Genomic DNA, 14,731 nt, shown 5'->3' on the forward strand with positions numbered 1-14,731 from the left:
GTTCAATACACAAGGGCGAATACATAAATGGAATGCGTACCACTAGTGTGCAGAAATTCTAAACTGTTATCTGGGAAAGAAGCTACTTATGAGGTCTTCCCTGGCGCTGCTCTGCTACAACATTGAAAGCTGAGGAAACAAAAAGAGAAAAGTAACAGGTCCTACTTTGCACTATGTGATGTGAGGCTGACTGCAGGATAGGGTGGCACACAGGAAGGAGCAGGAAGTAGCAAATGTGATACCCCTTCAAAGAGGAAGTACAGCTGAGCACTGCACAATGGTCAGGTCATAACCCTAGTAACTTCTTCTCCACACTGAACCTCTCATGTTGTCAAGTTTTGCTCTCTCAAAAGTTACTAGGCAGTAGAGTTCAAACTCTGCTCCGACTTCTGCTTTAAAAAAGGTTGTAAAATAAATAAAAATTATTATCTAGTCCATTAGTCATACTCCAAAGGCAATGAAAAACTTCTCAAAGGAACACTATTCCATCAGATTCTTTGAAAAAAGTGACCCGATTGAGAAAACCACGTGCAGAACATACGAGTACCTTGTCCCTCATAAGCCCTGCTTCACAGTGGTAAGGACTTGCAAGAACTCACTTGTCCTTGCTGACCTGTTATTCTGTCAAAGGTTCTTAAAAGCAGCCTCATGTGTGCACATCCTATCTGTTTAACTAAAGAGCAGAAAATGTCTTGCTACTCTCAAATCCGTGTTTTTCAGTGCTGAGCAGAGAGGAGAGGCTCTTCAAACACGAAGCGGGACTGAACAGAAGATTTCATGTACTCAGTAGCCATCAGGAAAATTTGTTGAGGTCTATAGGACCTGAAGAAAATGAGGGCAAGCATAAATGACACTGGTGAGAAAAGACTCTCTCCATTTTGCCATGAAAACAAATCTTACCTGTGACGGGGTTATCCTTCCCTTTTTAATTTCAGATGAATTTTCACTTAGTTTTCCCACTTTGTTACTTGAGCTGCACTTGTAGCATGTCCATCTTGTTTGGCCCTCAATTTCTGTGGTGCATTCTTTGTTTTGTAGACAGAATGCGTGATACAAATGGCCACAGCTGCAAAATGAAGGCAACCAGGTTGCGCTTTTCATTATCATAAAATCCATAAACATAAGCTATGATAAGAGTGTACTTATAAGCAATAAAGATTTCTGATAAGCTGAAATGCACTGATGGTTGTACAGGGTAAGACATAAGAAAGGAAATGTACTTGTTGCTGTCTTCTCTTTAAAAAAACAGACTCACATATTTGTATACTTGAGTTGTGAGTAGGAACAGAATCATAGTTCTCTGATACAAACCACCTGGAGGATGAGAAGAACTTCTATTCACATCTCAAACTATGAAATTCTGACAGTCTTTTTAGATAGTTCGAGAAAAAGGGAATTGGGAAAAATCATAATTACATAAGCGGCTTGATAATAACGAGTGATCTGCCTCATTAAATTCAAGGCAAGGGTTGTGATTTGATTAAACATTTACAAAAATGTCTTCGCTATAGTAAATCCTTATATTATTCCTGTGAAGAAATTCCCTACTGATTACACTAAATTACCAAATGCACCTCCTAGAAGTTGAGTATTGAGTGTGATTCTCAGTCATCTTTACTGATTTCTCCTCATTTCTCCAACCTGCAATATTGGATCACCTCAGAAGTCAATTCTTTTCTTTTCTATAGTTGTTATACTCTTTTTCTCCCCTACTTTCTCTTTCTATATATAAACTTTCTCTTTTATACTCTTGTTTAACTACCCTTACTCCTTTAGTGATTACTTATAGGTTTCATAGCTTTAAAATACAACCTCCTCCTGATGACTACCCAATTTCGGCCCAGACCTCTCTCCCTACACCCTATCTATCTCTTTCTCTCCTCAAGAACTCTACTTTAGATATCTAGTAGGCACCTTAAATTTAACAAGTCCAAAACCACACTTCTGATTTCCATTCCATTCCACCCCACTGCATGCTCTCATCCAACCTTCCCCATCTCCATTAATGGCAACTACAGTCTTGTAGTTTCTAAGGCCAAAAACTCTGGAGTCATCCTTGACTAGTCTCTATCACACCCCACATCCAATCTAGAAACAAATCTTATCAGCTGTATCTTCAGAATCTTACTGCTTCTTACTTCATTACTATTAACCGGGGCCCTCTCTCACATGACTCCTGCAATAGCCTAAGTGGTCAGTTGGCTTACACAGCAGTCAGAGTGGTCCTTAAGATATAGTTCAGATCATGTCACTCCTATCCTCAAAACCATCCATTTCTCATTTTAGAAAAAAGTCTAACTCTTTTTTTTTTTTTTTTTTTGGAGACAGAGTGTTGCTTTGTTGCCCTGGCTAGAGTGAGTGCCGTGGCGTCAGCCTAGCTCACAGCAACCTCAAACTCCTGGGCTTAAGCGATCCTACTGCCTCAGCCTCCCGAGTAGCTGGGACTACAGGCATGCGCCACTATGCCCGGCTAATTTTTTCTATATATATTTTAGTTGGCCGGATAATTTCTTTCTATTTTTAGTAGAGACGGGGTCTCGCTCTTGCTCAGGCTGGTCTTGAACTCCTGACCTTGAGCGATCCACCCGCCTCGGCCTCCCAGAGTGCTAGGATTACAGGCGTGAGCCACCGCGCCCGGCCTAAAAGTCTAACTCTTTATAAAGACCCAGTTCCTACACGATTTGGCTGGCCCCTGCTCTTCCTCTGAAGTCCCCTTTCCTCATCTTTCCCTTGCTTCATCCTGCTCAGACACCTCTAGCCTCCCCCCTCACTGCTCCTCAGGCATGTCAAGAATGCTCCTGCTTCCTGGTCTTAGCACTTGTGACCCTCCTCCCGGGGCACCCTCTTCTGATATGCATAGCCGCTTCCTTTAGGTCTCTGCTCAAACTCACTTAAACATGAGGCTTTCCCTGACTAGTCTTTATAAATTAGTAGCTCCCAACATTCTCTTTCCTTTATAACATGCTTTAACTTTTATTCATATAATTATTAATTGTATTTTTATTGATTAATTTTAAAATTGTCTGTTCGTAAGTCACTTTGAGTCTTGCCGTGACCACTCTATATAAGATATCCACCCCCCCAACACTCTATCTCCCTTAACATGGTTTTTTTTTTCCATAGTAGTTACCACTATATGTTATTTCACTTATTTGTTTATTGTATGCCACTGCCAGAATGCAAACTCCATGAGGGCAGATCCTATGTTTTGTTCATTCTGTATCCTATGCCTCTGAACAGTAGCTGGCATACAGCAGGTGCTCAATAAATATTTGTTGAATGAATGGGTTTTTTATGTGATGGGAACTACTCCCCCAACATCCACCAAATCTACCAGGCTTCCTGCATAGCTAACACTTGCATAGTGCGCGCTCATGACAGGCACTGTTACAAGTACCTTACATAAATTACCTTGTTTAATCTTCATGAAACCCTAGAGGTAGCTACTGTCATCACAATTTACAGATGAGGAAACTAAGATATAAGGAGATTAAATAACTTGTCCAAAGTCTCTCATCTGGCATGTTGCAAAGTCAATATTTGAACTCAAGAAGTTTGGCTCCTAGTCCATATTATGTTGCCTCTATCCATATATTACGGATGAGCTATCTTTGCTCCTGGGACGAACCCCTTCACTTCTGTACGAGACCGCTTCTCTCTTTGCACTGTGGCTTAAATATCACTTATGTGCCGATGATTTTGGATTTACATCTCCAATGCCCACACGTCTCCAGATTTCTGACTAGAGTATCTGTCCACCTGGCATCCCTGTTTAGATGTCTAATAGCCCCCTCAAACCTAACGTGCACAAGACAAAACTCTTCACTTCTCCAGCTCCTTACACCTGTTCCTCCTCATCTTACACAATGAGACCACGTTCACCCAGCTGCTCAGGCCAAAGACCTCATTTTTCCTTCCGGCTCTGTATCTACTACCCTAGCAAGTTAGCCCTTCCCTTAAAATATATTTGGAATCCAGACACCTCTCAGCACCTTCATTCCTATCTCTCTTTCTGCTAAAATGTCACTTCCTCAGAGATGTCTTCCCTCATTAAATAGACTCTCATCCTGAACACTTCATCCTTCTATCCCTTTGCTCCATGTTTTATTTTTCTTCATAGCTCTTACTCCTCTGCACTGATTTATTTCCTGAGTACCCTAACCTCCACCCCTCCCCATTCCCATGCAGGTCGTAAGGTCTGTCAGGGCAGGAACTTGCCTGTGGTGTTCACTGCTAGAATGGCTGACTGGCTGTGTATCCACGTGTATTCCTGCTTGGTAATGCCATGTATGTACACACGCCACACATGTAACATTTCCCTCCCTCTCTTACCTAAACACAATAATTTCATCAGCCATTTCTTGGCGTCTCTTGTACTGCTGCAAACATATAGAGCAGTAATCCTGTTTGGGATTCAGTCCTCTAGTGACCGAAGCTCTAAGGTTACACAATGACCAATGGAGATCTTGGTTTAGAAGGCTAGTTGTTGTTTCCAGCAGAGTCTATGAAAGACCAAAACAAAAAACAAACAACCAAAAGGTTATAAAATGAAAGAGATAGAGGAGATGCATGGGGAATAACACTTGTTTAGTTTTCAACTACAAACAACTGAAACTAAAACACATTATAAAGGCATAAAGTTGATGAAAGAAACAAACATCAAAACCTCCAGATCCAAGCAGTTAATATTAATGTGCAGAGTAATGATGAGTGTACACATTGTTAAGATTCTTAAGTCTGTCACTACTTACTACTGAGAAATGTGTGTTCTCTCACTCTGTGGTTTAATTCAGTATTGATGGCTTTCAAATGACTAGATAAGGCTAAATCTATTTATTCACTCCATTTATATATTAACTTCTTTTTTTTTTGTTTGTTTTGGGACAGAGTCTCACTCTGTTGCCCGTGCTAGAGTGCCGTGGTGTCAGCCTAGCTCACAGTAACTTCAAACTCCTGAGCTTAAGCAATCCTTCTGCCTCAGCCTACTAAGTAGCAGGGACTACAGGCATGTACCACCATGCCTGGCTAATTTTTTTCTATATGTTTTTAGTTGTCCAGCTAATTTCTTTCTATTTTTTTAGTAGAGACAGGGTCTTGCTCTTGCTCAGGTTGGTCTCGAACTCCTGAGCTCAAACGATTCGTCCTCCTCGGCCTCCCAGAGTGCTAGGATTACAGGCATGAGCCACTGCGCCCAGCCATAACTTCTCTTTTTGAACACCTCAGAGTGTTACAACAAAAAAACACAGCCAAATCTGGATCCCTGACTTTTTACTGAAATTGCATTTATGGCAATGTTTCAAATAACCTTCACTGGAAAAGCTAATGGCCATTACTCAGTTTTCATCTTTCCTGGGCAGAGAGATCAAATTTTCCTGATCAGCACTTATAAGTCATTTGAATCTATTCGAGACTGTGACATCTGTCATTAAGTCACATAAAAACATTTTCACAGATATCATATTAAGTCATTTTAAGGCTCTCTGTGCTTATATTGTTTTCATACTATAACTAATTCTCAACACTCATATATATCATTTGGATATGGAGTTGGGTTCTTTTCTGTCAGTCCCAAAGGGGAAGATAGGGCTAGGTACTGCCCACTTTCCTTCCTATACAGCTTAGCTCTTTAATTTGCCTGTAATGCAAAACTAATTGTCCATTCTAATTTTTTCCAATCAATGCATCTTTTTCTCCTCTTCCATAGGTCTAAAATTGGCAAAAATTTTCTGCCTTCACTCAGCTTTACTTCTGCCAACCTGGAATGTGTGCCTGCAGGAGTATCCAGCTTCACTGGGCTCTGCTTAGCCAAACTGCAATTCTTACAACACTCTAGGAAAAGCTCAGTCATCCAAATTTTTCTTTTTCTTCTCTTAAACTCTTAAAAAAGCAGACATTATATCTAACATGTCTAAATGGCACTTTTCCTAGGTGGCTTCACGAGTCACTTTGAAGTACACTAAGAAAAAAATCTCAAATCTCTTATTGAGAATTAAAGTTAAGGCAATTTTAAGTTAAGGAAAGACTGGTGACCATTTATGCATTAGTGGCAAACATCTGTTACACAGCATTTAAAAGAACATTCATTTAATTTTATTTTGCAATTTTGTATATCCATGCTGACCCTTTCTTTTTATTGGTTATAGCTTTGTATTCAATTATTTTTACAGAAAGTTTCTCATACTTTCATTTTCACAAAAAGATACTTGTCTCACTGCCAATGAATCAAAAAATAAAATAAATCTGAATTAGATGCATTTCCACACTCTGGGTGTGTATGTGTGTGTGTGTGTGTGTTTGTGGTGTATATAAATTAAGGTCAAGAGAAATTTAAAAACAGAAAAAAAAAAAAATCATTCTATCTAACTTCCAATAAATACATAGTAATTTTTTTTTAAAAAGTATAGGTGCAAAATAAAAAAAAAAAGAAAAGCAATGGCTTTTCTGCCTTATGACAATCTGAGATACAGCAAGTAGCTTACTTACTTGTTCATAGTTAAAGGTATCTAACATGCCCAGAATAAGTCCCTGGATTTCTCCAAGTTTTCCTTTTCCATAAACTGGATCCTAATTTAAAAAAAATTACAATAAATTAGAATTCTTTTATGATTCTGGTATTTTAAAGTTACTTTAAAATATAAGTTATCCCAAAAAGCAAAATGCTCTTAAGTATTTTTCTACAGTCACAAAATATTTATTCTTCTATGAATCTTCCACTAGAAATGCACATAAGTCTCCCTTTGACTGTCTCAAATATTTTAGAAAAATCAAATTTAAATAAACCAAGCCCCTTTTTTTTTGCAAATCTATTTAAACTTTACTTTGATTTTATTTCTGCAAGAAGCTTCCTTTCCTTCATATTAAACATCAACTCTCCCTCTTTGAGCCCTTTTTTATCTGCTGCATTAAAACCAATATACTCAGGAACACTTAGAATATGTCAACAACTTCTCTTGTGATCCAATTTAACCACCTCTTGGCCCAAACCAACTAAATTGCTTCAGTTTTGGAGACAAGCGGGATCCGAGAAAACAGTTTTCAGTTTTTCAAAGCTTTTTTCAATAAAGTCACTGCTGATAAACAACAGATATCTAGACACCCAATCTTCCCACCACTGTTTTTCATATAAGGTGTGCCAAGTAACTTTTTTATTATGTACTATTTGGAAAACAGTGAAGTGTACCACAAAAAACCCCAAACAAACCAAAAACCAAAAACTGAAATCCAACCACCCAGAGATAAACACTGTTGATACTTTGATATATATTCGTCTACATTCTTGTTTCTAGGGGAGGAGAAAAAGGGAGAGAAGAAGGGATGCATTTCTTTGCATACAAAATTTGAGTATTTTACATAATATTTTTATGTCCTTTTTTTAAACTTAATGGTATATTGTGAGCACTCTCCCATATCATCAAAGATTTCTTAATAGCTGCAGAGTATGAATTATGTGAAAATACCATGTTTTATTCAGTCATTCCCTGCTATGGAACATTTAAATTTTCCCCTTCCCCAAACCCCACACAACATTATCAAATGCTAGCAGCTGTAACTCTTGGTCTAAATCTCTGATTCTTTCTTTAGTGGAGATTTCTGGATAGGGAATTACAGACTCAAAGAGTATTTTTATGGCTATCAGTATATACTGCCAAATTGCTCTACCAAAAAGTTTATTATAAGATTTTTTATCTCCCTGAGCATATTTGTGTGCTCATTTTACTGCACCTTTGGCTAGACTGATGGTTATAATTTTAAAAATTGCCAATAAATATGTCAAGTCTATTACTTTACTCTAATATCTGGTTATGTAGTAGGAGATAAATGACTGTTTTCCATGCCAAATAGGGGAATCCAACTATACAGTTATGATAAAAGTAACTGCTATTTATTAAGCGGCTACCATGTGAAGTACAGTGCTAAGTGTGAAGCACTTTATGTATACCATATCACTAATTTCCTTCAACAACTTTTATGAATAAAGAAATTGAGGCTTAGAGAGGTTATGTAAACTTCTCTAAGTCACAAAACTATTAAGCAGATAGGATGGGATTTGAATCTAGGTACTTCAGAAATCATGCTTTTAATGAACACACTATACTGGTCTCCCAAGTATAGATATATAAACTAATAAACCAAATAAATAATTTTTGCTGGAAAATATGGGTAACTAATATGGGTAAACTAAATGATAAACAAATGACCGCTAGAAAACATGAATAACATTTCTGGCTATTTCTCAGGGAGTAAAGGTTATTGAAATCTTGCTGCTGTAAGAGTAAATGTGAGGTCAGAAAGAAAAAAGGCTATGAAAGCAGGAAAAACTTGTGCAACACAGTCTCAGGATTTGCTTATTTTTCTCTTCTGGGCTCCAGTGATGGCTCTCAAAGACTAGGTTGTGCAGTTTCTAAGACAGGTTTTCAGTACTTTGAGTTTGTCTAGAGCAGCATGAGACTGTCTGTCAGAAGTTTCTCTGGCTTCTTCAGCTGCTGTGGCCATGCTTGAAGAAATTCAAAGTACAAAATAACTATATATTTGTGTACTAATTAACAAATTTACAAGTTTGGTCTTCAGCTTAATAGAAAAATTTTCTGTTTCACAGCTAGAGATCTATTTTTAAGCTAAAGATACCCTGTCAGATATGTGAGGGCTGTTTAGAAAAGGCAAGACTATGGATATCTCAGACTAGTTCTTCACTAGAAAAACAAGCCATACGTCCACTGGACAATTTTTTCTTTTTACTTTCTTTGTATAAGAATAGTCCCAAGTTAATGCTTCTCATCTTCACTTAATTATGCTTTTGGCCAAGCTCTTAATAAATGCATTTATTTCTCAAAGTATCAACATGCAAAATCTTATCCTAAAAACCTATTATGGTATCTACTATAATGTGTGTACCCGATATGACAGTACAGCTCTGGGATGCATTTATGACAAGTGTGGTTTATAAAATAAGGAGGTCTTAAAAGGTTAAATTTTGGGAAAAAGAAGAAATCTTTATAGGTCATTTCTATATTTATTTCAGTACATTTCACTGTAATATGCATAATTTAAAAGCAAAATCATGAAAACAACCTCATGCTGGGACAACATATAAATTATGGAATGCAAAAGGGAGCTCAAAGTTTCTAGCACAGCATGTGCCAACCCACCAGCTCTTCAAATTATTTTCCAAAGATGTCAGCCAGATTCTTCAGCAATGAATAACTGCTGAGGTTTCTCTTTAACTTACTTGTAAACTATGAAAGAAAAGCACACTTGAGTACTCTGCATAAACGTGTTTTTCAAAAAGCACACTAGAAAAAGATGTGATGAACACTTTTTTTCCTATTGCTTTCTGGCACCTATTGTATTAGGTACATGGTTTGTTTTAAAATTAAAATCTTTACTAATTGAGCATTACTTTAAATATGAATGATGCCCTAAGCAGAAGAGTAGATAAATCATTTATTTGCCTTAATTTTCTCAGTAAGAAAGCCATAAACAGCTTCTCAGAAGCCAAGAATTATTTTTGCTACAGAATGAAGACAGAACACATATAACATAAATATGGATCCTTAAAATGCTCTCTTACTTATCACTTAATATTCATGAAAGAGGACTGTACAATTCAGGTCCCAGGTATCAGTCTGAATAAACATGTGGAGGTCAAGAAGATCTTTGAGAATCTTTTATCACGTGACTACCCCTTTTGAAAAAACTAATTTTTTTCAGTTATATCTGTGCAATTGTGCCTCTAAATAACTGTCACTCCCTACCTTCTCCCCAGAGGACCTGATAAAGTGAGGTAGATATGAAAAACACCTTGACTAGTGTTAGGTACAGAGGAAAAGGCCTAAAACTTGAAGTTAGAAGACCTGGATTAATGTTCCAGCAGTTCACACTTAATAACTGAGTTAACTAAGGCAAGTTATTTAGTTTTTCTGAGTGGCACTTTCCTCATGAGAAATATGAGGGTATTGCTACTTCCCCAGCTATTCAACATTGAAAAATCAATTAATGAAAATCTATTGCATGAACAGGCTAAAGAAGAAAAATCATATGATCATATCGGTAGATGCAGAAAAAGCACTTGATAAAATCCAACACCTGTTTATAATAAAAACTGTCAGTAAACTAGGAATACAGGGGAACTTCCTCAATTTGAGTTTTTTAAGGTGGAAGTCGAGCTCACACTTACTTGAAGCTTTCTTCTTTTCTAATATAGGTGTTTAGGGCTATACATGTCCCCTAAGTACTGCTTAAGTGGCATTCCACAAAGTTTGATATGCTATTTTTTCATTTTCACTAAGTTCAAAATACTTTCTAATTTCCCTTTTAATTTCTTCTTTGATCCATGGGTTACTTACAAGTGTGTTAGTTTCCAAATATATGTGGATTTTCCTGTTATCTTTTTGCTATTTATTTCCAACTTAATTCCATTGCAGTTAGAGAACATATTTTTTTTTTCACTTTAATCCTTTTAAATTTACTGGGACTTGTTTTTATAGCCCAGAATATGATCTATCTTGGTAAATGTTCCACGTATACTTGAGAAGAATGTGTATTCTGCTGTTGTTGTCAAAGTGGCTGTGAGCATTCAGTAGAAATCTGCTGTTATTCTTAGTTTTCTTCCTCTGTATGTAATGTGTGTTTTTTTCCCTCTGGTTGCATTTAAGCTTTCCTACTTGTCACTGGTTTTGAGCAATTATGATGAACTTTGTTGTTACTTTCTTCACGTTTCTTGAGTTTGGGTTTCATTGATCTTATAGTTCTCAAACAACTTAGAAAAATTTCAACCATTATTACTTCAACTTTTTTTCTACTGACTCCCTTTTCAGGACTCCAAGTATACCTATATTGGGCTACTTGAAATTGTGCCACAGTTCACTGATACTCTTAGTTCTTTTCTGACTCATTTTTCTCTGTTTCATTTTCCATAATCTGTATTGCTATGTCTTCAAGCTCACTAATCTTTTCTTCTGTTTTGATGTCTTTGTCTGTTAATTCTAATATCTGCGTCATATCTCAGTTCCATTTTCCAACTTCTCTGTGAGTTTTGATTGAATATCATATACTGTAAATTTTATACTGTTGGGTCCTGAGTAATTTTGTATTCCTAAGAGTACGTTTAAGCTTTGATCTGGGATGCAGTTACTTGGAAACTTTAATCCTAAAACAGTTTAATCCTTTCAGGTCTTGTTTTCAAGATCTGTAAGGCATGACTGGAGCCATCTAGGGCTGTTTTTCATTATTGAGTACTTCTACAGACTCTACTCAATGTCCTGGGAATTATGAGGTTTTCCAGTCTTGCTGGTGGAAAAGCACTATTCTTGGCCTTGCATGAGTATGACTATCGTTCCCTCAAATCCTCTTGGGTGGTTCTTTCTTGGCCTAGGTAGTTTCTTCATATGCAAGTGCTAATACTTTAGGGAGGCCTTCTTCACATCTCCAGCGTTCTCTCTTTTTGTAGTTCTTAGTACTTTCCCTGCAAACTCTCACCACCTTGACTCTTACATTCATCTCCCCAAATCGATGAGTATGTTGGAAACTGCTTGAGATCCCCCTTCCTGCACTATTGCCTAGAAACTTTCTCAAGACATTAAGCTGGGGCAAATATAGGGCATACTTTGTTATTTCCTGTCTCTTAGGAATCACTGTCCCTTATTACATGATAGCCACTATTTGAAAATCACTGTTTCATACCTTTTGTCCAGTTTGGTGTTGTTTTAAGGAGGGTAAATCCAGTCTCTGTTATTCCATCTTACCCAGAAGTAGGATTCCTCCATCCTTGATTTTTATTCACTCTAGAAATATTTGTTGAGTACGTGTTATATGTTTGGTGCCTCTGGGCTAGGTGACGGTGATAGAGCCCTAGGTAAAGTGTAATCTTATCTCTTAAGGTCCTTATATTCTAAAGACATGTAAAAATAGGTAAATAGATCTGACTCTGACATGTTTCCTAGAATGCCATCTTTGTCCCTCTGCTTTCCACGCTCATTCACTGCCTCATAAGTTCCTCTAGTTTTAAGAATTTAACTACCACTTCTACGTTGAAGACTTCCAAGTCTACATTGCCATTTCTTCTCTAAACTCTAAACTTCTTCCTCTAAACTCTAGTTGTGTTATTCCCTTACTGCTCACTTTAGCCAAGTGAACCTGAAAGCAGGGGATTAACTAGGTTCTTTTTGTGTCTCTCTACATATAAACAATAAAAGTCCAGTGGATTCTATCACCCAAGTAATTTCCAAATCCATTGTATCCTCTTCATTGTATGCAACCCAATTAACGAACTTTGAGTGCTTATTATATCTAGGTATCTTGATGTCTGTAGTCTTGATTGCTTCCCATTTACCCTGTATAATGCAGGATGAGTGATATTTCTAAAGAAAACCCTCATTTCATCATTCCTCTATTTAAAATCTTGATGACAATTTATTGATTTTAGAATAAAATCCAAAGTCTTCACCATAGATTACAAAGCAATTAAAGACACAGTCCCAGCCTATCTCTCAAATTTCAGCTCTGTGATTTTCTTGAACACTTGCAACTCCACAAATGTACCATGTTTTCACCTCAAAGTCTTTATATATGTAGTTCTCTCTGCTTAGACTAATCCTACCTCCTTTCTTTCCCTGATTCCTTTGCTCTTTAAGATTCAGGTTAGACATCTCATCCTCCAGGAAATCTTTCCAAATTCCCTTGTCTGCTTCAGATATATGTTTTTATTGGTACTTCTTTGGCTATATATATATTCAGAAATCCAACTCAATCTAACTTATTCAAAAAAGATAATAACTATAGAGGCACTGGGGTGTTTCAAGGATCCAAGCAAAGGAATGTAAGTAAGCCTTAAGAACTACAATGAGGGACTCAAATGTCATTCAGAATTTTCTCTCCACATTGTCTTCTTTTCTGGTATGTATGTCTTGAATCCTCTTTATGCATCTTGTCTGTTCCCCTCTTTGTTTGTCTGCTTCAATCCTCCCCTTCTCTCTGTAGATTATTCTTTTTCATTATTCCAGTTCATACAATGGAAAAGCAATCACTGTCAGCTGAAATTTGAACCTGATATAAACCAGAGACCTGAAAAGAGACTTATATATCCTTCTCAAGTTCAGTGGTAAAATTCCTGGAAGGGACCCTGATTGACCCAGGGTGGGCAACTGGCCTAAACAGGGCCAATCGGTTGGAGCCAGGAGGCAGGGGCATGCTTTCCCAGGGCTGCTCCTGCTGTTATCATGCGGACTGAGTGCAGGGATGCAGACATGGCAATTACCCTACATGGGTTCAGAGCAGATAATCCTAAAGGTGGCCACTATTACTTGCATAGAGCACTATGAATAGTTGTATCAGAACATTTTTTGTCTCCCTTAAAAGAGCTCTTGTGGGGAAAGAACTGTGCCTTTTATCTATGTAGGTAATGACCAAACAGGGTAACATGTAATTAATAATTATTTTTTTTTTTTATATATATTTTTTTTATTTTATTTTTTTTTTATTCATGATAAATTATTAAGTGAACAGTGCAAGTTAAAAACAATAGTTTCATATTTTTCCCCACCCCCCCTTTCCTGAGTCAGCACCTTCAAGTGTTACCACTCCCCAAAATAATTATTAATTAACTCCCAAAAGACCAGGGACTGAAACAAATAACAAAAGCTTACATGATGTAACAGAAAAGAACATAAATTAGAAAATGGGAGACTTTGGCAGTAGTCCAGGTTCTGCCACTAATGACAGGCCAGGCACTTAACTTCTCTATACTTCAGTTTCCTCCTTTGTCAGCAGAAATTTTTCTAGTAGCCCTACCTTCCACAACAGATTATTGTGGGATTCGAATGAGATCATATCTGTGCTGTACAAATATAAGGGAGAGTTATTATAGTAATTACAAACATGGGAATAAGGAATTTAAGAAATAGCATACCTCCTGATCAGTGGCAGTTAACCACTGAAAGTGGAAAATAAGAAAACAATTAAACGAATGCCAGTATAACTCAGAATAAAAAATTTTCAACTGTCAAAAGACTTTTGGATTCCAAAGCCTTGCAATACAAAAATTTTAATAAACATATGCTTTTGCCAAGAGAAAGATAGATTTTTGTTATAATTTACATATCATAATGTGTGGTTAAAGCTCAACAAAAAGCAAAACATATATATTGAGAGAGAGCCCACTTTTGGCTTTAGGATTTCATTTCTTCTAATTTATTTTCTGACTTATGAAGATATTATTTTATATATGATTAAAAACCTTACGATTAATGTGTTTTAAGATGGATATGAGAAGTAGTCTATAGCAAAGAATTATTCAACACGACAGTTGCTAAGATCAAATGAGAAAATATGTGTAAAAATATATTCTAAAGGATGGTGTACTACTATGTGATGACAGGGACTACTGGATGCATTAGTCTTTATCAGTAAAGGCCCAGGGGCTTAATACAAAATGGGAAGTAGAGCTTGGAGAGTCTTAAAAGAGATAGGGACATTCATGACTGAATAAAAATCATGTGAAAATCATAAAGACCAATGGCATCATATTGCTGGGGGTTTTTTGTTTGTCTGTGTTTTGGTGTGTCTCTATACTGTATGAAATGAGGGAAGACAAAATGGATTCTAAGTATAATTTCTGCTGTTTCCCCAAGAATGCTCACTGACTTTTCTAAAAATATATTTTAGGTTATCTTTTTTTAAGAAGCATAAACAGCTGGAAATAAATGACACTTCTCTCCCAGGTGGCACACCCATAAGA

General features: G+C 36.9%; 1 protein-coding gene across 3 annotated transcripts in view; it reads right to left on the bottom strand.

The window, feature by feature from the left end:
* VPS8 (VPS8 subunit of CORVET complex) overlaps window positions 1–14,731 on the bottom strand; it is a 205,136-nt gene that overhangs the window by 42,308 nt on the left and 148,097 nt on the right. For all 3 annotated transcript variants that reach the window (XM_069472823.1, XM_069472821.1, XM_069472822.1), the window contains 3 exons: window positions 6,484–6,564; window positions 4,333–4,502; window positions 901–1,066 (listed from right to left, as the gene is read on the bottom strand). In XM_069472823.1, coding sequence (XP_069328924.1) covers window positions 901–1,066; window positions 4,333–4,502; window positions 6,484–6,564 — 417 coding nt within the window. The remainder of the gene's footprint in view (window positions 1–900; window positions 1,067–4,332; window positions 4,503–6,483; window positions 6,565–14,731) is intronic.

The sequence above is a fragment of the Eulemur rufifrons genome, chromosome 7, assembly GCF_041146395.1.
Source record: "Eulemur rufifrons isolate Redbay chromosome 7, OSU_ERuf_1, whole genome shotgun sequence".
NCBI lineage: Eukaryota > Metazoa > Chordata > Mammalia > Primates > Lemuridae > Eulemur > Eulemur rufifrons.